At 59.3% G+C, this 312-nt stretch overlaps 1 protein-coding gene across 2 annotated transcripts in view; it reads right to left on the minus strand.

The window, feature by feature from the left end:
• Nucleotides 1-312, minus strand: part of NUP85 (nucleoporin 85kDa) — a 21,401-nt gene that overhangs the window by 8,613 nt on the left and 12,476 nt on the right. For both annotated transcript variants that reach the window (XM_014531755.1, XM_005884288.2), the window contains exon 8: nt 26-160. In XM_014531755.1, coding sequence (XP_014387241.1) covers nt 26-160 — 135 coding nt within the window. The remainder of the gene's footprint in view (nt 1-25; nt 161-312) is intronic.

Raw genomic sequence — 312 nt, forward strand, 5'->3', positions numbered from 1 at the left:
CTCAGAGAGGGCTGCTCCCACGTACGCTGAGAACGGGCATTGTCCTCATCAGGTCCCCCAGGACTCGGCACATGCCTGCAGAGGTGGGGCTGGCGTCGGCTTCCTTGGAGAGCATCTGCCGGGCCTCGTCCAGCCTGCCTTGCAGCACCAAGATGGTCACCTGGTGGACACCCAAGAACATGAGCATTCATGGGAGGCCCAGAAGCCCTCCCCAGAGTCCACACTCTGGCTTCCTAGCCTTGGGGAAGCGTGATGGCTTCTTCCCTCCAGAGGTCATCTAGCTCATCCAATCTTATGGCTTTAATCTGAACC

The sequence above is a fragment of the Myotis brandtii genome, unplaced genomic scaffold, assembly GCF_000412655.1.
Source record: "Myotis brandtii unplaced genomic scaffold, ASM41265v1 scaffold825, whole genome shotgun sequence".
NCBI lineage: Eukaryota > Metazoa > Chordata > Mammalia > Chiroptera > Vespertilionidae > Myotis > Myotis brandtii.